This window comes from Aplysia californica, unplaced genomic scaffold (genome assembly GCF_000002075.1).
Source record: "Aplysia californica isolate F4 #8 unplaced genomic scaffold, AplCal3.0 scaffold00455, whole genome shotgun sequence".
Classification (NCBI taxonomy): domain Eukaryota; kingdom Metazoa; phylum Mollusca; class Gastropoda; order Aplysiida; family Aplysiidae; genus Aplysia; species Aplysia californica.
In genome coordinates, this window is record NW_004797725.1 from 491847 (window position 1) to 513830 (window position 21984).

Below are 21984 nucleotides of genomic sequence, written 5' to 3' on the forward strand. Positions count from 1 at the left end.
AATAAATAAATAAATTTATAAAAATAAATAAGATTTTTTCATTGAATGCAAACGATATATTATCGTTCAAATTGGGTGTGAACAGTGAATTTGAATTCAGTTAAAAATTGTTTAATAATATTGATATTATGCAAACGTAGACTTTATTAAATAGGTGCATTATTTATACTTTGTATTTATTATAGGCCTATCATAATGTTGAGATGGGTCCAGCAAAAATATACAATATAATTTGCATCAAAACCGGATGATAAAGTCTTTTGAAAAACAAGTGAAAGTGTACCGTATGGAAAATATTATTGATTAAGGAGACTTACCAAATTACTTCTGGAAACTATGTTCTTGCACTTGTAAAACCAGTGCACAAGCTGTTATTCGCTGTAAATTTAATAAGTTTCCCTGAGGCGCTTTCGTCTGACAGTTGTATACTCGCTGTTATTAATCTTTTCGGTTCTCTATCTTCGTCGAGTTTGTTCTCTTTGAGAAATTGAGGTTCTACAGTTTGCGGGCTCCTTATATACTCACTGAGATAATAGATAGAACATGCTAGACGCGTACTCGCGGGAAAATTCGAGCAAGTTCGACGACAAAAATACAGTTATTATAACATCGATGACAATGACATGCGATAATGTTTACAAACTACGTCTTGAAAGAGCACTGCGCTTGCGTGGAATCTTAAAATAACTATTCGCCAGGTCAGTTCTAATTTTAGAACCAACCAGAGTGTTCGAGACGAATCTGGGGTTTTCTCAAAGATCGTGTATGCGTAGTGTAGTAGTAGAAGTAGTAGACAATGAAGTGATTCGCACTGCGTGCAGACTGATCTGAGACTGATCTCCCTTTTCCAAGATGGCGGCGTCCATAGTTTGTGTTCCTGGTGTGTTGGCTATTAATTTAAATGTTCTTCTTAAAAATACTGATAATTTAATGATAGTTTAGCCTACAGATGTCTGTATGGTGGTTAGCTAAAGCCCATGTTTTCTTTTAGTGAACTAGATATCTAGATTATCTAGAACGAAGTGTATTCAGACCCGGTAACCGGGAACCACAGAATTCTACACTCTACTCTACTCTGACTTCTGTGTATTCTAGATGTAGATGTAGATCTAGATCTAGATCTAGATCTAGATTAGATCTAGATTATAGATCTATATCTAGAATCTAGATTATAGATCTAGAATCTAGATCTAGATATAGATCTAGACTAGAATCTAGATCTAGATCTAGACTTTCTAGATTTAGAATAGATGTAAGTGTAAGTCATGAAGTATACAGACCCGGTAGAGGAACTCTTTCTTGATTTCGGAAAGTTTCAGCGCCCAGACCCGGTAGTGTGGGGGTATGTGTGTGTGTGTGTGAGAGAGAGAGAGAGAGCAGGGGGAAGTGCTATGCTAGCAAAATGTTTGACATACCCCAGTTTGTGGCTGGATTGTACTTTACCGGACCATCCGTCTCGGCCCGTGATTACTATGCACACCTAGTCTAGCCTAACTACGCACTCATGGTACTCTGTGTGCGGACAAAAGGTAGTTCCGCGGGCGACTTCACGCACGCACAGCACAAGTCAGCGGCGAGGCGAGGTGAGCGAGAGGTGGTGGTAGAGAGTGGGCAGGGGATATTTAACTTTGGTGGACCACTGTGTATCATACCAACAGTGGGGTTCAGGGGGGCTTGCCCCCCTGGAAACTATAATAAAGAAAACACACAAAAATGCGAAACAATAACATAAGCGGACAGTCGTGTTTACATATCAATGTAACAACAGTGGGGGGGGGGGGGGGGGGGTTTCAGACTGGCAACAATAATTTAAAGACACTCAAACACACATATAAACAATGGCATGAGCGGACAATCAGGGTAGAGATACTCGCCAAGTTGCAAGCAGGGCTGAGGGGGTTGCAATTATGCAAATCAGCTCTCGTGCGCATCTCTAGCCCTCCATTGTACTTTGCCGGACCAGGAGTAGGCCTAGGCCAAGCCAGCAGAGTCGTGAGCAAATTTAGAATAGTGGACCACGTGATTAGATTGACCAATTAGCCTCAAGGTGTCAGGGTCGAGGGTCAAAGGGCACAGTGGCATGGTCGTGATGACTGAAAAACCCGGTAAGAGACGTTAGTCGATTGCTGGCAGTTGCAGAGTGAGGACGTAGAAAACTGAGTAGGAGAGTGAGTAGGGGAGCTCGGAAACGAAGAATAGCAGGACACTAGGCACCAGGGGCGCCACAGCGAAAGTAGTTCCGACCGGTAAAGTACAATCTTACCCTGTTGGCAGGAGGGAACGCAGACCTGCCACTCATCCCGATTTAATCGGGATATCTCGATTTTTTGCGCCAAATCTCAAGCATCCCGATTTTCCTGATTTCGATCACCAGTATCCTGATTTTTTGTCGTTGCATCAGTTGCGTCCGATTATTAGAAAAAAATATAAAAAGTTGTGCAAGCTCTTTTGCTTGGAAGCACCAATTAGATTTTTTATCGGCAGGAACTTGGAACGCTACTTTCTGAAGCATCTATGCCGAATCTAGTAGATGACTCTCGCACGTTATTTCAACTAAAACCGACATAGTATCGATTTTGAATTCCGACATGGACACGCTCAAGATGTTCTTTCGCTTTTATAACCCAGAATCCTCCGACTGTGTCCTGATTACTGTAACAATTATGTTATGGGCCTAAGAATAATCTATTCATTGTTCTGCCGTTGGTTTAAAAGCAAGCTTCGTCTTGAGTTCTGGATAAAAGTCGGGCCCATCATCAAGACCTGTCAGTGGAACTTTCAAACGCTCATTCGCAACACGTGACATGACCTCGTACATGTGAGTAGCGCGTGTGTCGGGGACCGTCGGCTGTCGGGGTCAGCAAAGTTCATTCACACCGGACGCCTTGGTCGGGGTGTTTTTTGGGACTTAACCAGTGTGGACGACCGGGGGGAGCGGGTGGGGGTATTGCTTTACCGTGATACATCATGTAGAATCTACTAATTGAAGATAAAGGAATAAGAAAAGAGAAATAAATGAACAACCTTGGCGCGATCTTTTTTTTTGGGGGGGGGGGTGGTTGGTGCGCCTTGAGTGGATATGTGATGTGAGTCAAACGTTGTTCCTGTATGAAAACGTGGGCTTTTTGCATGGATGATTAGAGTTATGTGTCAGCTCTTTTCAAGACTACGAGAGTTTCAGCTTTACTGCAACGTGCGCTACCTCAGTCTATGCCACTCCGACTCGAGTAATGCTGTCTTTCAGTTTTCCCTCTATTTAGTGGCCCAAACGTGAACTTCTTGCATACTTTCCTCATAAAAGGGAACCAGGACCCCCCTTCCCCAGTACCCCTTATGACTGATTTGCCATTGATCCCGATTTTTTTCACCAGATCCTGATTTTTAAAACTCTTAAATCCTGATTTTTAGATTTCATAGAGTGGCAGGTCTGAGAACGAGAGAAAGATAGAGTGGGAAATAGGTGGGGAGAAAGAAAGACAGAGACAAACAAAGAAAAAGAGAATGCAAGCGATACAGAGACAGAGGAGTGAGAGAGGGTGACACATGGGATTAAACGTAGAGCGACGCATCTTCCTGATTGGCTGCTAATTTTAGTTATGTGATGTCATCACTTCCTGGGATACCCACAGACTATAATTTTAAATTTTAAGAAAGCTGTGGAGGTACCGCATGTAAGCACGTTTCGGAGTTCCTAGATCTAGATCTAGATCTAGTCCTTTTTTTTTGTACTTGGACATGATGGAAGATCACTGAGATTGTTGATGCTTAGAACAGTTAAAAAGAACTCTGATGCTTGAAATTGAAACACGGTATACGCAAAGACAATAAACCGCACGTAAACTTCCGTAAAGATGCTAGAGGATTACCCCCTCCCCCTTCCTGCATGCTTCATCACTACATGCCTAAAAAACTACAAAGCAACAAATTATAATTTGTGGGAAAAACTGTTGGTCAGTCGGGAGGAGGAGAAGAGGAGAAAAAAAACCCTTCCAGGACCGGGATTCGATCCCACGCTCATAAAAAAATTGTTTGACTTCAAACACAGACACGCGCTGTCCATTCGGCCATCAGAACTTCCAACAGCGAATGGTAGATTAAGCTTGATATAACATAGACACTTCTATCTTTGGTGCCCTGCGGTATATTGTGGTGTAACGTGATCGGAGGGGTATCCCGGTCGGACGTCAAACAAGATGGCCACCTTACCTAAAAATGGTTTGCGTCGTTCTACGTTTAATCGCATGTGTAGTTACCCTACAGTGCTGCTTTTCAATATGGTTCTCCAAACGCTCGGGAAAATAAATTTGAACTCTATTTCTCCAAATGGTTTCCGTTCTCGAGATTTGTTGATAATTTGCGAATGGAGTGGCCCCCGCGCGCACGCGTGTGTGAGTGAGTGTATGTGTGTACGTATAAGGTGTGAACGAGGAGGGGGGGGTATTTTTGTTTACATTAAGGATTTTTGTGTTTGCTTTAGGGGTGGCCTCTCGCGGTTTGAAGACATTTTCAAATGAAGTATAATAGTCCGGGAAAATTGCCCCAACCACAACTGAAGTATCTGAATATTCAGACATTTAAAAATCTCTAGATCTAGCTCTAGAAATTGAATTCGATGCAAAATATGCTTCTTCCCAGTCCTCGCAGAATGAAAGATAACGCCTAAATCTCGCAAATAACCAAAAAATCTCGAGAACGGAAACCGTTTGGAAAAATAGAGATCAAGTTTATTTTCCAGAGCGTTCAGAGAAATAGTCACTTCGTTTCAACATTCTTTCACTGCTGTGCCCACACCTTCCTCCCACAAATGCTTCCAACTTGGCCAGCTGTGTTTATTGGTACTGGTTTGGTTCAGTTGATGGCCTACACGATTTTTCGGGATTACTTGACAGTCTGCTCTTGGATCGGTGTCTAGATCTAGTTTACCGTCTACTGATTTATAATCCAGGCTTGGGACTTGTGACAAGGATCAGTTTACATTTCCCTCTGCTGGCTGCGTTAAAAAATTTGTTCCTGTAAAGGACAGTTAATGTTTTGGGGATTGTAGTTTACATTTTCCCTCTGAATTTTCTCTGGCGGATATTGTCATTGGCTGCATTAAAAATGATCTAAATGCATCCATTGCCTGGTGGTTGACTTCGTTCTGTCTACCCCTTGCTGTTTCGATTTACTTTTATCAATCAATTTTACCACTCTGCAAAATGAAGCTATCCACTCGCCCACACACCACATTAATTTATAAATTTTGATCTAAAAATGCCCCCAGCAGTGTCCTTACTGCCATCTTACAGCACAGATAGACCATATATATATAGCATGAGCATTCAGGTGGGACTAACAGTAGTCCACCTTGATTGCGTCAGGCTGTCAACTAAACCAGCATCGTTGTTTTAACTTGGTAATCTTATACTTATGGGATCTTTTTCAGAGGTGTGGCCTCAAAGAGGGCATTTTCAACAAACAAAAAGTATGGTAAAACTGTATGCTTAGAAAAGTTTATTACTCTTTTAGCTCAAACTGGATTCCATAGTAGATGTTTGTTTCTACAAAGGGTTCTGCTGGGAGATAAAAAGCCCTTTTGTGTCGGATGTCCAATGTGACACACATTTTACCGCTTAGATGCACATTGATAGAATGTCCGGACCTTGGAGAGACCTGACTGAAGGAAGTATTTTATATGTTACAAATTCAAAACATCTTGTGGTCTAGAGTTACAGTATTCGCCTCTCTTTCAATATGTTCCGGATTTGAAACCTGACAGCAACGAAAAATTTTCTTGTCTAAAATGTTCTCCTTTCTCCTCCTTTCTGGTTCTCTAGTCCTGTTCCGTCACCTGCTTTCGTCTCCTCTTTCTCTTCTTTCGATCTCTGGGCTCCTCTCCCATGTACTCTTGACTCTTTCTATTGTTCTCCTGGTTCCTTGTTACTGCTCTTTGAGCCTCACCCTTCATCTTACTGTAGGTAAGATCTAACACCTAAATTTCTCTTATGCGAAAAACCTTGGAGGTCCTGTGTGCAAGTATGTTAAAGATCCCTTAGTGTTCCTAAGAGTAGGCTTTGACCACCGCATGGGTAAAATTAAAACTTCCTACTAACTAAAAATTGAAAATACTCTATAGTCAGTATAAAAACATATAGAGTACCTCTCTGAACTTGGAATGTGACTGCCTGATAGCAAGATGCCTTACAAAATAGGAAAATCGGTCACATACGTAAAAATCAGTTGCTCTGCCCTAGATTTAGAGCAGTGGAAGAAGAAGGAAAGATTTGTTCTGTGTCAATGATCCCCCAGCACAATTCTGGATTTTATAAAGGCCATATGCCTTTACCCAAAATTGTGAATATTGTAATTCCAATAAATGTAAATTGTTGGGGAAAGGGGGGGGGGGGGGGGGGTTAAAAATTGAATTTTTATCAAAACATTTTTAACCTGACCTTTGAATAAAAGCAAGCTGTACTGTGAGCTCTCATGAATGCAACCAAATTGTGTTTCAGGTGCTCATTAGTTGTGAGTGCAATAAAACTCTTACTGAGCAGTTACCAAACAAACAGTGTGTGAAAAATTACCCAGACGGCCTCCTCTTTTTTTTGGGAGGGGGGGTGGTGTATGTGTGTGGGCGGGCGTGTCCATGAAACTTGTGACCCTGACTAGACTAAAGTAAATGGCTACATAAATATAGTTTCTACTCATTCCCTGATACAGCAGCAGAACCTACAACGGATCTACGCTGTTTAGTTCATCTTGCTGTCTATAAATCTAGGCGTTTGTTTTGACTGCAAACTCTCTATGCACCATCATATAAACCATCTATGTAAGGTAATTTATCTAGAACTATGCAGAATAGGACAAATGTCAACATATCTTAGTGTTGTTTCCATCAAAACCCTCATCTTTTCTTTTGTCCTTTCACGTCTAGACTACTGCAATTCTTTGTTTGGAAACTTTCCCACTGAAACATTAAATAGATTACAGCGACTCCAGAACTAAGCTGCTCGCATAATTTTAAAGAAATCTGTCAAAGAGCATATAACACCAATGCTAATTCAACTACCTTGGCTCCCGGTGAAAGCACGAATTCAGTACAAAATAATTGTTCTTAAGTGCGTCTACAACATTGCACCATCATATCTTTGTGACATGGTCATCGAATATAATATACCATGATATCGCCTTTAAGATCGGCGACGAAAAGACTTTTAAAACCTGTCCAAAGCAAAAGTCAGAGACTCGGAGGGAGAGCTTTTTCACACCACGCCCCCTCCTTGTGGAACGTTTTACCTGCTCATCTACGGGGAGTCCGCCACTTTATCAAAATTTAAATCAGCACTTAAAACGCATTTGTTTCAGTCCAGCTTCAATCTGTAATTTCCGACATTCCCAATACAAATATTATTATGTTCTATTATGTTCTCTCAGTATCGTTTATCCATGCTGTTCTGTTCTGTAAGAATTTATGACTTTGTGAATTCATCAATGTGTGCAAGGGTGCCTGGGTAGGCTTTGTGGGATTGTCTTTACTCAAGGAGAGAGACAGACAGAGAGAGAAGAGAGAGAGACAGAGTGAGACTAGTGAGAGAGAGAAAGAGGATTACTGTAGGAGTTGTGCGCTTCATATGTTCTTTGTATTATTGTACAGCGCATTAAGCACTTCTTTGTGGAAATGCGCTATATAAATGCAATTTATTATTATTATAAGTCTTTCCGGTTCTCCAAAGATTCTGCTTTTTGGTGGAAACCAAATTTTACTCTCCCTCATAAAATTTTGATTCTCTTGGGAGCATTTTTTTTTTTGGACAAGATCCCCTTTTATTGTTGTTACACACAAACGGAATAAAATTTTAACAGTTGATTTACTTCTCAAATGATCCCTTCCTGTAAAATTGCATGAGAAGGTATTTATGGTACAGTCGAACCTGTGTAAGACGGAATCTCAAGGGAGCAGGGGAAAAATTCCGTCTTAGACAGGGGAATTTAGGGGTGAGGTGGAAGTTGGGGGGAATCAAGGATCGCTTGTCCGGTCGGCACGCAGTGGTCAAAACTTCACACCTCTCAATTGCTATCCTGTCTGATAATGACGTGCGTCAGTCTTACTTATCCAATTACCACCCGTGCTTGCCTTTCATAGGACAACTGTTTGACCTATTGAAAATAGGAACGTTTGAACATCTCCTTTGCTTCCACCCTTAGCCCCACCCACCAATGCCACCCCTCACTGCCATCAATTGTAAAAACGATTCGAGGAACTCTTTTCTCAGCTGGCCGTACGATCAGGGAGGCGGGCATTGGTCAATCTAATTTCACACCTCTGGCTTCTGGCTACCCAGGAAAGTTTCCGTTGTGGCTCGCTACTCGAGCACTCTCACGGGCGGTCGTGAGATTTCACACCCTCACTACACTGACCATCTGCATCGCTCAGGGCTCACATGATGGGGTCACATCTACTCCCAAATTGCACCCCTACTCCCCTTCTTTGCCCAGCGGCATGGCCATAGTGTTAAGTTTAGAGCCGACGGAACCAAACTTGCGAGTTCTTTCAAATCAGGACAGGCGGGCGAAGCATTTTCCGTCTTAGACAGGTGAAACCATCAGAAGGGAGCGGATTTTTCTTTCCGTTTCCGCGTTGGACAGGTTTCTGTCTTATACAGGTAATTAAAGAGGAATATATGAAGGGGGGGAGCGGGGAGATTCCATTAAGACAGGTTTCCCTTTTATACAGGTTTCCGTTAAGGCAGGTTCAACTGTATTTTGTTTCTGTCTCTTTGTAGGACAACGATTGTCACGAGCTGATGATACTCATGTGGCAGGGGAAGGAACATATGTCCGTGGTGGCTTCATCTATTCAAGTTTAGTTGGCTGGCTCAATGAGCTAAAGACAGAGGAACAAAAGGTGTGGCAATTTGTGTAAAATGAGCTTGTTTGTGTTTTGCAGTATGCTTTGTTGTTTCACTGTTGGCTATTGTGGTTATTCTGTACTTTCTATGAATTATAAATTTATATTGGTCAGTCAGCAAAGATCTACTATATTTTGTTCCTTTTGTAAGTTATTTAAGTTTTTTAAAATGTTGTTTATTGTGTGAGTGTTATAGTAATGCAAAAGTGTATGTAGACGACGAATGAAAGAGACTCAAGGTTGTTACTACAGGTATTTGTTTTTCTTCATCAATGATGTTTTGATAAGTCTGAAAAGTAAATGGAAAGCAATTTCTAGCAGCTTTGTTTTTCGCATATCAGATTTTGATATCTGTGTTTTAAAACCCTTTGTTGTTTCAATGTTTAAAGTAATATATGTTATCGCGTGATGGATTGGAGAGCTCAGTTTTTTTTTGCCCCTAAATTTTGCTGTAGTGAGGATTGTTTGTCTGTGATTTTTCTGTATCCTAAATGGAGTACTTTTAACCATTAATGGTAAACTTGTTTTCTTTATTAGACTTCTTTGCAATTATTTTCAGGTAACCTTGACAGTACAGACAGAGGACAGTTGTACAGTTATTCCAACTATTGATGCTGTTGTGACTGCAAGGGTGAGTCATACAGACTTGACTTCCCTCTTTAACGTTTTTGTTGAATCATAACTTAATTTAATCAGGGATGTCAAATTTCTGGATAAAACCGGAAATCCACCGTCTGACTTCAGGCCAATCATTGGAAAAATAGTCTTGATACAAGATGTATCAGGCATTTATAGTCTTTAGGTTTTGAGTTCCCACGTGAGTGTTTCCATGTGGTCGAAAAGTTTCGTTTTTTGTTTTTCATAGCCAGTTACATTTCCTCCTTTATTTAGGTTTGCTGGAAGGAAAATAATTGTTTTTATTAAAAGAAAGTTTTAAAAGTTTGGCACAGTTTGATGAAATAAGTGGTGGTTTTTACCTGTACCTTATTGTTAAATAAGTTAGTCAGGTATGTCTTTTACCTGAGGTGCTTTATTCCAGTGCAAAGATTAGCTGTACCCAGTTCAAGCTCAGCATGCAAACCCATGTTCATTCTTTAAGTTTGAACAAGGAATCAGGTAAATTTCTAGTACTGAATTAATTTTAAAAAACATACTTTACATGTTGGGATAAACTGTCTGAGATATAATGTGTTAAGTAAAATAACCATTTGATAAATGTTTCTACTCTGCACATATATCTAACTTTGAGGGTGGGGGAATGGAAGATATGCAACAGAATTTGCTACTGTGATGTCATCGTCAATGTGTTTGTAGAGACAATTTCTTCAAATGTATTTTTTTTTTTTTTACAGGTGACCAATGTCAACCCAAGGTTTTGCAAATGTGCTATTCTCAGTGTTGGGACCTCACCTTTACGGGATGTGTTTAGGGGTATGATAAGGTGAAGATATTTTTGTCCTCCTCATTGTTGTTATTTATTAATTTATCTGACCAAAACCCCATCATATCCTTATCATGTAATTGTGATCATTACTGTTATGTTGGCTGCTTGTTCTTAGACTGATGTAACTCATTAATCTACATTTTTCCAAATCATTTCGCTGACAGTGGAATCAATTAATTTATAAACAAAATCAATGGGACCTTATTTTGGTTCACTTCAACTGAGGTTACCTGTGCCTTTGGTGTAGGGATCAGCACGTGACCATATGATGCAGAAGAGTTCAATTCCCATGTTGGGAGTTTTAAAAAATGAGTATATCTGTCTGCTTGGACGTTTTATCGCTCTCAGCTCAGGTTGGCCCAGACAGACAGGGTTAAAAAAGCCCATCTCCTAAATTGTCTAAATTGTGCCGATGGGAGAGCAAACATCTACTGAGTTTTATTACAAGAATTTTCAAAGAAAAATTTTGTGAAGTAACAGAAATTGCCAAATATTGTTTTGAACATTAGGGAAGGGGTAGTGCTAGCATTAGAGAGACACAAATCTGCTGTCCCCCCCTCCACCCCCCTGTTTTTTTCAACTAGGTCACAAGATGTTTAGTTTTGATAATAGCAGTCTGCATCTAATGTCATAGTCAGTTGTGACTTCCACCATCATGACCCATTTTCCAACAAATAAATGTGAGATTAAAATTCAGTCAAGCCTACATTTGTATACAGAGATCTAGGTTCTACTCAAAGATGATCTCATCTGCTTTGTCATTTTGGTGCTGTCTGCAGACAGCTGAGTATCATATTTTCAGTGGTTTGAACTTTAAAAAAATATTTTTTTATTATTAGGGGCTCTCGTGGCCTAGAGGTTAAGGTGTTGGCCTCTCATTCAAAGGTCCCGGGTTCGAATGCGGGTAGCGACCGAAAAATTCTCTTCTCTAAAATTTTCTCCTTTCACCTTCTTTGCTGCTCTCTGGCAATGTTCTGTCGTCTGCTTTCGTCTCCTTTTTCTGCCCCCACTCCCTCACCTCTTTTGCCCCCTCCTCTGGGCTCCTGGCTCTTTCTGCAGCCTTTCTACTGCTACTCCTTGGCTCCTTCTTACTGCTGTCTTTCAGCCACACCCCTGATCTTCTGGTACGAAAGATCTACATCTAGCCTTCTCAGACAAGGGCGAAAAATCTCGGATGGCTCGTGTGCAAGTTGCGAATGTTAAAGATCCCTTGGTGGTCTAAAATCAATAAGAGTAGGCTTCGACCACCACCCGCGCAAAATTCAAACTTTCCTACCAACTGAAAAAGTTTAATGTGTCCTGCGCGCTCATATGACCTTATGCAGTTGCGAGGGCTGTAAAACGCTTACTAGAAAAGAAAGAAAAAATAATAATTTTTTTTAAAAGTGTGCTGTGCATGTTTACTTCATAGTTTGCAATATGAAGTCTAGACCCAGGGCTTTCTTATTGTCCAGACTTTAAAAAAACTACCCAAAAAGAATTAAAAAATCAGGGCTGAAGCAAAATTGAATTTATAGTGAGAATATGGGATGCACATCTTGAAAGTGAACTGAACTCGGCATAGCCTCAGTGTCAAGCTAGCTTTTACATTTTATTTTGAAAATGTAATTTTAATCTTGTTGCTGTTGCTTTTGTTTTATTACAGAAAGGAAGATGTAAGAGCCACTGAAAAAGACAGGGTGGAGATGCATAAATGTTACAGACCGGGAGATATTATCACAGCAAGAGTTGTATCCTTTCTTGATTCACTGAATTAAATTACTTTTGATTTTTATGCTTAACAGTTCTCTAAATATTTACAGAAATACTTTTTTCCTTTGAGGCCGAAGCATAGTTATTCTGGTCCCTCAGCGTCTATGTGTTAACACAACAGGGTAATGCAAAAAAGATGATAGAATCGACCATTTTGTCCAGTGTTTTAAGTCCACAACATATGACCTGGCTTGATTGTTGATTATATAATGTTTGGTTTATTGACAGTGACCAATGTTGATTTGATGCCTTTCCACTCTCACTGATTTTATTTATATCCCTGTTTTGGGTTGAAAATGAAAATGATTTTGTAGAAGTAAAAAATGGAGTGTGGTTTAACATCCAGAACAATTCTGTGACACTTTTAGAAGAAAATACTGAACCTAATGCAGACCTGCCACTCAACCCAATTTACTCGGGATATCCCGATTTTTTTGCCCCAAATGCCGATTTTTTCGTTCGATCTGTTGCGTCTGATTCTTCTGTAAACTTACTCTGCCTTCTTCTTTGTGTCGGGAAGCACCCGATGAACTTTTTGTCAGCAGGGACTCAGAGCATTATTTTCCGAAATATCAGTGCCAGATTTAGTAGCTGACTTGCCCCAAGTTGTGTTGGATCTTTGCTTGCACATGTTATTTGAACTATAGCTGAGGCAGTATCGATTTGGCTTTCCGACTTGGGACATTACGATGTATTATTTTATCTACTTTTATTTTTGTTTCCGCTCTGAATTCTCTGACGATGGCATGAAAATTGTTTCAGTTAGACATACAAATGATCAATATTATTCGTAGTTCTGCTGTTATTTTTAAAACAAGCTTTGTCCGAGCTCTGGTTAGTCGGGCTGTCATCGAGACCCATCAGTAAAACGGTTTCAATTGCGTGTTCACATCACGTGACCTGACTTCGGCTTGCGAGTTCCGCATGTCGGCGACCGTCTGTTGATGGGGTCAACTTAAGATTATGCACACTGGTTAAAGCGTCTTTCGGGACTTATGGGTATACTTAAGGATTTTTAAAAATAATGATAAATTACGCACACACATGCACACACTATAGCTGAGGCAGTATCGATTTGGCTTTCCGACTTGGGACATTACGATGTATTATTTTATCTACTTTTATTTTTGTTTCCGCTCTGAATTCTCCGACGATGACAGCCCGACTAACCAGACACACACACACACACACACACCCACATACACACACACGTACACAGGGCGCACATATGTATATACATGGATGTATTTAAAGAAATCCTTAGAAACATTTTTTTGTCAGCTTTGTAATTGTAATCACCTTGTCGTTGATCCCAATTTTTTCCCCCAAATCCCTATATTTTTTCCCCTGTGATCCTGATTTTTAGATTTCATAGAGTGGCAGGTCTGCTATTGATTCTTAATGCGGCTGTCTTGATATTTTCAAAATATATTTTAAGTAGGAAATGGATTAGGCATGTTATATTGATAATACTGTGGGAAGACATGAATCAATGTACCTATCTTTTGTTCTTGAATTTTTGTTTCCTTGATGACCTGGTGTATTTTTTCCTTAACCAAACTCACCAGTTGTCTCTTGGTGATGCTCAGTCTTATCTTTTGACAACTGCAGAGAATGAGCTCGGTGTTGCAATGGCCACGAGTGAAGCAGGTATTTCTTCATTGGGTGGGAATCGTTGATTTTGGTTTTCCTTAGAGTGAGACTTTTTTTTGTAATATCATCATTGCATTGCTGTATTATGCTGTATCACTCATTCTGCAAGTGTTTGTCCTTTATCTTTATCAGTACTCTACTAACTACTATTCAACATTCACGATTTTTCCGCTTTTCACAGCTATATGAAACATGGCAGAGCCATTAGAATATTGTGTGATTGTTACAGACACTGGATTTTCCTCTCATTTTTCTCAACCTGTTGTGAAATTAGAGCATATGTGAGTCATCATGGTGAAAGCAGGTGCTCGTCAAAATAATGAAGTTGAAGAAATCGGCATTTTCTCAGCGGTTTTGCAAATTTTATCGAATTTCTGGTTTTTTTTTTGCTCAACACCTTTTATATCCATGTAAAAACACTTTGCTGTGTGGATTTTATTGTAAAACATTTCTCAATGGCGCACAATATGTAAACTTTCAGTTTTCAAAGACTCTCAAGCTTTGGAAGTCACCAGACTTTGGCGGCTATTTTCTCACTAATTTTACCTCTGAAACTAGGCAACCCCACCTCCTTCAGTCGCAAGCGTCTTGACTTCTATTCAAGATAGATGGCTATTTTTCTTTCATTGCAAGAAAGACAAATAAACAGGCTGTACGATTATTCCAATGTCTCAAAATACCTAAGGATTGACAAGTGCCTGATTCCACCTTGTCGTAACATATCATTATCATATCTAAAATCATTAAGGTAAAAACAGAAATGCATTTTTACTTGATGATTACAAAACAGTGATGAATCGAACCAACAAGAGTTATAAAACATGTCTGTAAGATATTCACTACAATCCAATATTCATTAGTTACACCATGAATAGCTCAAGGGCCCATGACTCTTGAATATCAAAGTGCATAGGATGACTTTGCAAGTGCGATAAGATCCCCTTCCTCTGCTGTTCGAAGTATTATGAATATGAATGGGGATGTGACATGACTGTATCTTGGCTTGTATTGTAGAGTGGGAATAAGGCTTACAAACATATTTTGAAAAGAACAACAACCAAAAACAGCAGTAGGCTATCAGGCACAGGCTCGAGAGATTGTTAGCACGTTGGATGGGTAGGTGCAGCGGGATGATGACAGGGACCAACAAAATAAGACAAAAGGAGATATAATAAACAGCGGCCACATAGCTGGTGAAGAGGCAAACTGACAAGGAGCTAAGAATCACTGGCTTGGGCAATTACAGTGGAACTCGGATGTTAGATTCCCCAGGTTTTTTTTCTCTTTAAAATCAATAAAAATAACCCGGATTCAACGAGCACTTAAATCAGGGAGCTCGGATTCAACGAGGCTGCTTCCAAGGTGAACAGCCACCGCAGACGTGGCTTCGCTTATTTTTCTCCCAGAACGAACTTTATCTATTCCCGGAAACCATCAATTGCACCTGCCTTGTGGACCATTATTCGCTTAGCCGATTGCATGCGACCAATCAGTGGCCTTTTTTCATACAAACACATGCGTTGTTGGCACACGCACGTGTCTACTCTGGTGTGTGTCGGAGTCGGATGGGCAGCCTGCACCCGTATGGCTGTATGTGCGTGTCGTGGAAGGGGGGGAGGGGCACTAGCAGTCCGGGCGTTGAACGTCACAGATACAAACACGTCAGCCTTTTTTTTTCCACTGCAACTGATCACTATTACAATGATAAGCTAGTCTTGACGTAGATCTACGTAATGAATTATACGCTGGTTTATGGAATCAAAAGTTGGCGTATGGTAGGCTCTGCACATTAACACAACTTTTTGGTAAACAATCGAGATGACTCAGGCGTGTGCATTTGAACGAATCGGTCTTTTTTTTACACAGCTCATAATAGGCAGGCATTTCAGGCACTACTTGTGACTTCTCTTTATACATTACTTGCTTAGTGCCTGTAATTATCTACGCAAGATCTCATGTTTGCTATAATGAACACTCGGATTCAACGAGATTTTAGGTCAAGCCCGGCGACCTTGTTGAATCCGAGTTCCACTGTAGTAATAGATGAATAGTGCTGTGAATATTGAATAGTGAATATTGCTGATGGGCTTATATATATTTCTAAAAAAACTCATCTGCGTGTGATATAAAAAAACAAAACCCATAGTGACTTTATGCTTATTGAGTATGGGTGTTGTTTCATTCCCTTAAAATGACCTAACACTACTTGCAAGCCGCAATTATAGCATCAATTGTTGAACTGTAATTCACCATATATAGCATAAGCTTTTGTTTGATATCCGGAACTCAGCGTTCTGATGTGTTTGAAAGGACATACGACTATTTAACAACAGGTATGACAGGACGTGAAAAAGTTTATTGTCCTTCCATGATATTCCTCCCTTTTCAATTGAATACACTTTCAACGGAAACCACACATAACTGGTATACACCTGTTATACTCATGCAAAAAACAGAAAGATAAGTTGATCCTTTAGTCTTAAAGTTGTACTGAGGTTGTTTAGAATTGGTAAGATAGTTTGTTCATTTGTCAATAACAAAAATTTACTTTCCTTTGTTGTTACATTCTCTTATTTTGTTAGTGTGAGGCAGTAACTGAATCTATTGTTGAGATGTGCAGCCTGTTTTTCACATAAAAGCTGGTCATAATACCACATGATTCAGAACTCTTTCAAAGCCATGTTGTTCTAGAGGGAAGAAGGCAGGGGTTCAAGCCTAATGAAGGACCTTGATGTGATTTTAATCTTGTTACTATTTAGATAAATGTCGGGTAGTAAGTATTTGTACAGAAGGCAATAATAACAACAATATCTTCAGTCTGGCTATGCCAAACTTAACCCCCCCCCCCCCCCCGAGGTAGTAAATTCATTCCACAGGGGAAGAATGTAGTTTGTCTCTCATCCGTCGTGTCTACTAATTAGAATCAGTGTCTATGAATGGGTATGCATGTTTGTGTTCTTTTTATGTTGAAATGTATCAACTGAAAGTCTGACTGACATTTCCTCCCTTTCCTCAGGGTCTCATAATAACCCAGTTAATTATTTACAATGATATGATGTTCTTTCACAGATGCTGTTTTAGCTTGCATTATTCATGTTGTCACTGTAACAGAAGCACCGCATCGCTCTGTGCTTCGAATTGTTCAGAGTAAGCAACCGTCAACCAGTGATAGTAGTTCTTTTTTATTTAAGGATTTACTATTTACCACTGTCTTTCAAAATTCCTTTCCACTCTATCCAATACCTGCTGGTGAAATCAATAGCCATTAGACTTAACAAGTGTTTTATGTGTCTTTTGCCTACAGGTGTTAACATGGTGCCTGTCAGCTGGTGCAAGATGCAGTGTCCAAAAACCTTGAACGAAGAATTCCGCAAAGTTGCCAAAGTCCAGCCAGAGTACATCGAGTATGTGCGTTCTTGATATGGTGTTTTTGAACAGTTCTTCAGTTACTTGCATTGGTTTTGTAAATATACATTCATCTGAACTGACTATATTAATAAAGATGTTTCTGTACTATTTCAAAATGTTGTATATGGTGTGTCTGTTTATTCATCAACGGTTATGACACCTTCATGATCTCAGTTATAATGAAATAGGAATGAATAAATTTTATATAACACCTTACTGGACACAGTTCAGGTCATTTCACTGGTGGAGTCCATGGTCCCTATTTTCCAGACATTCACAGCCTTCTTGGACATAAAACTTTAACTCACTCAACCCTAGGCCTACACTGAGGTTGTCAGCTCTCCCTAGTTTACTACTTTGTGAAAAATTGAAAAAAATACTAAATTTTAACATATCCTACCCAATTTTGTAATACATTTTATTCAACAAACCTTTATTTGAACATTGGAATGCAAAATATGTCATAGTTTTTATGCCATACTCCGAGGAAAAAGGTCTGGATCTATATACAGAGTCAAAAAGTAAACATAAATATAGCGAAGAAAGGAAGTGCGTTCAAATTTCGCACCCCCTCACCTGGTTCACGAATATAGCTTTCTTTGTTCTAAATTTGGACTTGCACTTCTATTCATAGTGTGTTTCAAATGAAAAATGGTTACTCTTCCCAATAGGCTATAGTCTGCTTCACATAAAAATAGCATTTTTGGTCACGAGAGCAAAATTTTCCATTCCGATACTGTCGGCGTTAGGGCTGGAGCATTGGGCACATTCCGATTTTATCGGCGTTAGGGCTGGGTGAGTTAACCTCTGTGTTTTGCCTCTGTTATTAACTTAGGTATGCTGCAGCAGCCAGCTATGTCAGTTTCTGGTGCCTTTGCAAAAAATGAAACTTGCATTATCCTCCTCCTTGTTGCTGTGTACCATAAACTTAGTTGTGGTGTCACATAACAAGAACTGACCAGTGGCTCTAGTCACTCCGGAAAGAGCTTGTACCTAGGCTGTAGAAAAAAAGATACATAGTAGCTCCATGTCCCATCTTATTGTAGACCCTATATCTCGTTCAAAAGAGAGAATACCTCCTACAATGTATTTTGTCATCGTCACTTTAAAAAAAACAGGATGTGAAGTTTAAATGACAAGTGCATTTAAAAAAAAGTTTAATTATCTTTCTTGGAAAACATGAACAAGTTATAATACATTCAAAGAAATAGGACCAGATTCACACACACCATCTAAACACTTTCTATAATGTTTAAACATTACTGAGTCAATTGAAAAAGTCCTTTCTGTGCATAAATGAAGAAAGGTGAGGAGGTGAATGAATTAACGCACTACCAATTCAAAGGTGGTAAAGACACCAAAAATGTCTGTACACCTTACTTACTTTGCTTATCAAATGAAAACAAATGAGTCAATGTAAAAAGTGTTTCATTTGATAGATCATTAGCCTCTTTGTCGTTCTTAATATTAATTAATTCATATAAACAATAGTAAACAAAGCACTTTTTACTGCGCTACTGACTGTTGTTAACTTCATTATGGTGCTCTTTTGAAGTCCAAGAAATGGGAACATCATATAAATCTTAAAATTGAATTAATTGTTTTTCCTTAATGATTAAGAGGGAAATGTTTCAAAAGAATGTACAAATGTTTTTCTTCCTTATACTTATATAGTTCACTGTTTTATCCCATTTATTAACTGAACACTACCTCAGCACTTTGCTGAGGAATCTTCTGTTGCTGCAGTATATGTGGGAAATTATGAAAGGTGCAAAGAAGTTCAGAAAATATTCACACTGTCATAAATCAACCGGTTTACTCTACCTGAAGGGAAAGAGCTTTTTTTTTGTAGCAACTATTCCTCAACTGAGGCTTTTAACTAGAACTGTAATAGTGTAATAAATCGATCAACATTCTTGAGATGGTACATTACTCAAATAGCAAAATACATAACAAAAAATGGTCTCGTAATAGCTTTAGCTGCCTGTCTTGAACATTTAACATTATATTTAACAAATAAGCTTAGTTAAAATGCACATGTACAAGCATAAAGTATACAACTGTAATTGAATCTTCTCTTGTTTGAAAAAGTTTTGGCATGAAGGAGTTGACACTTCATAGACAATGGCAAGCAACTGGCTTCATTCGCTTGCCTATTGCTGAATATAGTATTGACAGGACAGAAACAACATGTGTACATGTCAAATCAGTAGAGGTTGTATGAAAGTTTTTCAACCGGAGAACACTTGGTCTCCACAGGAAAGATAGAAATAACACCAAAATAAAGTTTTGTTTCAATTCACCATGCAGTTTATAAGAATACATTTTTACTGTTCACACTTTATGCAAAACCCAAATAGAGAGCTAATTTTTCTTCTAAGTAGGGGTCCATGCTGCTCCTTAAAAATAAGAAGAAGAACGTCTTGAACAAAACTATAGTTATTGTCTCGATTCCTTCATTGTCATATCTTTGCAATGCAGTCATCCCTTTTTTCACTAAGGGGAGTCCTGCAATATTTATCACAATATGCCCGTGCAAATGGCAACAAAAAAAGGACGGATGTTATGTTAGCAGTTTCATTCCAATAAAATGCAGATATCACAGGAACATTAAAAAACCCAACAATATGATATTCAAAACATGACATATGTTCACTCAAGTTGAAGATAAGAAAAAAACTTTTCACAGCCTTTGGTTGTTGTAAAAATGTTGTTTAATGTGATTTTAATACCCTGTAAAACATACTAATAGTAATAGTAAGGGCTATTCTTTTAGGCAGCACTAAAAATTGAGCAATTGGAAAGCCTTGAAAACTCGACATAACAGTTTGTTCATACTTATGAAGGCAGGATGTTGAACCTACCACTGTCACTCCCTACTGTGATTGTGATGTAGGATCACTTACACTAACACTTGTTTTGAATGGCTCCTGGAGAGATGCAAAATTGAGCAAACTGAGATTGAAAATGGGGATGAAACATTTTTGGCCTTTCATGGAGATCAGCTTTTCTATCTCTCTTTGGTAAGAAAATGCATAATATATGTATTAAAAAGCTTGATTTAATTTCCAATACATGTACTCAAAAGTAAAAACCGAATGAGTTAGTTCCCTACTAAAACAATAAAAGCTACCTGAGTCCTTCCCTTCTATGCCACTGATGCTGACTTCTTTTCTTTTCATTTTTTTAATGGCATTTTTGTCTGAAACATGTTTCAGGACATTGTTCTTTGTCAGAGTTTAATTATATAACTTCTAAGCGTAGTTATACACTTTCGTCTGAGCATGCCAAATATACAAAGTAATAAACATATTTACATCACCAGGCACATACCAACACCAATCAACACTGCCTTCTTCACAAAGGTTTTGACAATACCCCATTCCTTTCTATTTCCTCCAGATACATAGGAGGTAGAAGATAATCCGTCTGCCCCTCCTCAAACATTTTGACACGATTAATAAAATCCTGGAAATAATATCGAACCTCCAACAATTTTTCACCTACTTTCTGTTTTGCCTTTTCTAGTTGACCGATGATGACCTCGCGATTTTTAACCTCTCCCTGCCAGCTCACTATGATACTGTTGTATTTGTCTAGCTCGTTCTTGTGTTCTTCTCGCACCTCCCGCAGTCGCTTGTCCGCCACCTTCTGGGTAAATTCCTGCACCTCTTTTACTGCGCGAACACGCTCCTGGTCTTTGATGTTCTTCAGATTTTCTAGAGCCTGTTTTTTGTCTTCGGCAGCAGATTTCTTCAGATGTTGAATCTCTGATTCGTGTTTCCTTTGGAATGAACAGAAGATAAAGAGGAATACATGTCAAGACATAAAAATACAAATAGATCTTGCATATAAACACATGCGTATAACAGATTACTTTCAGTAAAATGGCATGTGGACAGAGGAAATCCGTATTGAACCGTACAAATCATCTTCTCAATATGTGTGTGTAATTTCATTTCCCCCATCTCTCAGAATGATAAGCTCAGGGGATACAAAAAGGCTTTGTTTCAGAAATATCATTTATCATGAGCTATCTATGTATAGTCCACTACTCATGTAACCCTTTTCAATCTTGTTCTATTTCCTGCAATCTGAGGTTTAGAGTGGGCATATCGTTAATTCATTTGACATTATACTAGGCACTGCCGCGAAGACGACCCTGGTTTAAGAATCAAAAGGCACTTTTTGAACCCAGCTTACCACTAAGAGTTTCAATGGTTCTCAATCTACTTATTCGATCCTCTCTGGTAATATTTAACTCATTCGCTACGCCGAGCCGTGGTGGGGGGCGGCGCGGTTAAAGTGCCGTTTTATTACATATCTTAAATCACTCACAACCAGTTCGTCAATTATTGTTACTTTCTTTTCCAGTGATATTTTTTCCATCCTCATCTTTATCTTCTTTTGTCTGGTATCTTAATCTCATGGATTATGATTGGATTATAATTTGAGATGCACGGGCAATGATACTACCACTGCTACTGTTGCTTCTGGTGCTGCTTGCTGCTGCTGACAACTACTACTTCCTGTCCCCGTCGTTTTAGGCAAGAACAATTCTTAAATTATGCATATTGAGCCCAACAATGTGAAATTATGCGATTCTGTTAATCTTAACAGAGAATGATTAAGGAAAATAATAAGAAATATGCGAAAAATGATCAAATTTTGCTAAATTATGTGGGGTGCATAAAACCACGGGGACAGTAGTACTACTACTATTTAGATATCTATACTATTTATAACTATAGCACATTATTCATTCTCTACAAGTGTAACAACTCTACAGCATACGTAACAAACCTCACCATCCCCCCCCTTGGAAAGCCTTGAAAACTCG

The 21984-nt window shown here is 39.1% G+C and overlaps 3 protein-coding genes across 4 annotated transcripts in view; 1 reads left to right on the forward strand and 2 right to left on the reverse strand.

The window, feature by feature from the left end:
* Nucleotides 1–528, reverse strand: part of LOC106011005 — a gene marked incomplete in the record, with an annotated part of 3655 nt that extends 3127 nt beyond the window's left edge. The window contains 1 exon segment of the mRNA XM_013086315.2: nucleotides 316–528.
* A 251-nt stretch (nucleotides 529–779) lies between these two features.
* On the forward strand, nucleotides 780–17260 carry LOC101854112 (exosome complex component CSL4). Of its 2 annotated transcripts, none has more exons than XM_005105174.2 (7): nucleotides 780–880; nucleotides 8763–8884; nucleotides 9447–9518; nucleotides 10240–10328; nucleotides 11977–12061; nucleotides 13652–13733; nucleotides 17041–17260. In XM_005105174.2, the coding sequence occupies exons 1-7, from the start codon at nucleotides 853–855 to the stop codon at nucleotides 17154–17156; spliced, it is 594 nt and encodes a 197-aa protein (XP_005105231.1). In that variant the 5' UTR covers nucleotides 780–852; the 3' UTR covers nucleotides 17157–17260. The 2 variants fall into 2 exon arrangements, with proteins under 2 accessions (XP_005105231.1, XP_035827438.1); XM_035971545.1 differs by lacking the exon at nucleotides 780–880 and adding an exon at nucleotides 1490–1583.
* A 268-nt stretch (nucleotides 17261–17528) lies between these two features.
* The window catches only part of LOC101854356 (uncharacterized protein C6orf163), an 18395-nt gene continuing 13939 nt past the window's right edge, over nucleotides 17529–21984 (reverse strand). Inside the window, exon 4 of the mRNA XM_005105175.3 lies at nucleotides 17529–20928. Within this exon, the coding sequence (XP_005105232.1) occupies nucleotides 20502–20928 (427 nt within the window). The 3' untranslated portion in view covers nucleotides 17529–20501. The remainder of the gene's footprint in view (nucleotides 20929–21984) is intronic.